The sequence below is a fragment of the Zalophus californianus genome, chromosome 1 (assembly GCF_009762305.2).
Source record: "Zalophus californianus isolate mZalCal1 chromosome 1, mZalCal1.pri.v2, whole genome shotgun sequence".
Lineage (NCBI taxonomy): Eukaryota > Metazoa > Chordata > Mammalia > Carnivora > Otariidae > Zalophus > Zalophus californianus.
Window position 1 is genome coordinate 177,243,402 of NC_045595.1, and position 1,477 is coordinate 177,244,878.

Sequence of the window (1,477 nt, forward strand, 5' to 3'; positions counted from 1 at the left end):
AATATTTCTAAAGTAGATGAGGAGAGTCTATTAGCTTAAGTATCCTACATCCCTTTCTTTCTTGACAATGAGATATATTTAACTCAGACAAGTAAGCATGAAACAAATTTCATCCTAATATTTAAAAGACTAATCACACTTAGTTAAAACCATTTTGAAGTAAACTGATAGTTGGCTTTTTTTTATTTTTTATTTTACATTTTTATTTTATTTTATTTTTTTAGGTTTTATGGTTTTATTAACACAAATATGACGTGCACAACAAGCTGTCTATTCATTTTCTTCGCTGAGCAGCCTGGCGTTGGGATTGGTGACTCTGATTGCCAGCTGGGCTGCTCTTTCCACAATAGCTTTGCGGTTCTTGGAGGAGACATTGTGAGCAATCTCTGCACAGTAAGATTTGTTGCACATCAGCAGCACTTCAAGCTCCTTGACGTTGTGGACTAGGAACTTCCGGAAGCCACTGGGCAACATGTGCTTTGTTTTCTTGTTGCTCCTGTAACCAATGCTGGGCATCAAGATCTGGCCCTTGAATCTTCTGCGCACCCTATTGTCAATGCCTCTGGGTTTCTGCCTGTTGCGCTTAATTTTGACATAGCAGTCTGACTGGTGTCGGATGAACTTCTTGGTCCTCTTTTTAACGATCTTGGGCTTCACCAGAGGTCTGAGGGCAGCCATGATGCCCAGTAACAGACGGCTGCCACCTCGCAGGCAGCGCCGAGGAAGAGCTTATTTATTTTTTTAAGATTTTATTTATTTGAGACAGAATGAGAAAGAGAGAGAGCATGAGAAGGGGAAGGTCAGAGGGAGAAGCAGACTCCCCACCCAGCAGGCAGCCCGATGTGGGACTCAATCCTGGGACTCCAGGATCATGACCTGAGCCACCCAGTTGTTTATTTTTTAAATTGAAGTATAGTTTATTTTTTAAATTGAAGTATAGTTATACAGTGTTACAGTAGTTTCAGGTGTACAACATAGTGATTCAACAAATATATAGGTTATGCTATGCTCATAGGTAGAGCTAGCATCTGTGACCACTATTATAGTACCATTGACTATATTCCCTATGGTGTACTTTTCTCCTCATGATTTATTCATTTCATAACTGGAAGCCTATACCTTCCACTCTCCTTAGTCCATTTTTCCCATCCTCCCATCCCCCTCCCTTCTGGCAACCATCAGTTTGTTCTCTGTAGTTGCAAGTTTGTTTCTGCTTTTTATGTTTGTTTCATTTTTTAGATTCCACATATAAATAAAATTATATGGCATCTATCTTTCTCTGTTTGACTTATTTCACTTAGCTTGATAACATCTAGGTCCATCTAAGTTGTTGCAAATGGCAAGGTCTTCTTTTTTATGGCTGAGTACTATTCCATGGTATGTATGTGTGTACACACACATATAACCATATCTTCTTTTTTTCATCTATTGATGAACACTTAGGTTGCTTCCATATATTAGCTATTGTAAAATGCCA

At 38.9% G+C, this 1,477-nt stretch overlaps 1 protein-coding gene across 1 annotated transcript; it reads right to left on the minus strand.

Moving 5' to 3' along the window:
- Nucleotides 1–270: 270 nt before the first annotated feature.
- LOC113918318 (60S ribosomal protein L32-like) lies at nucleotides 271–693 on the minus strand. The gene has a single exon (XM_035723177.1). It carries the CDS (start codon nucleotides 676–678, stop codon nucleotides 271–273), a length of 408 nt encoding a protein of 135 aa, XP_035579070.1. The 5' UTR covers nucleotides 679–693.
- Nucleotides 694–1,477: the final 784 nt, after the last annotated feature.

Coding starts and splice junctions, on each gene's coding strand:
- LOC113918318 (XM_035723177.1), bottom strand. CDS start 678: ATGGCTGCCCTCAGACCTCTGGTGAAGCCCAAGATCGTTAAAAAGAGG.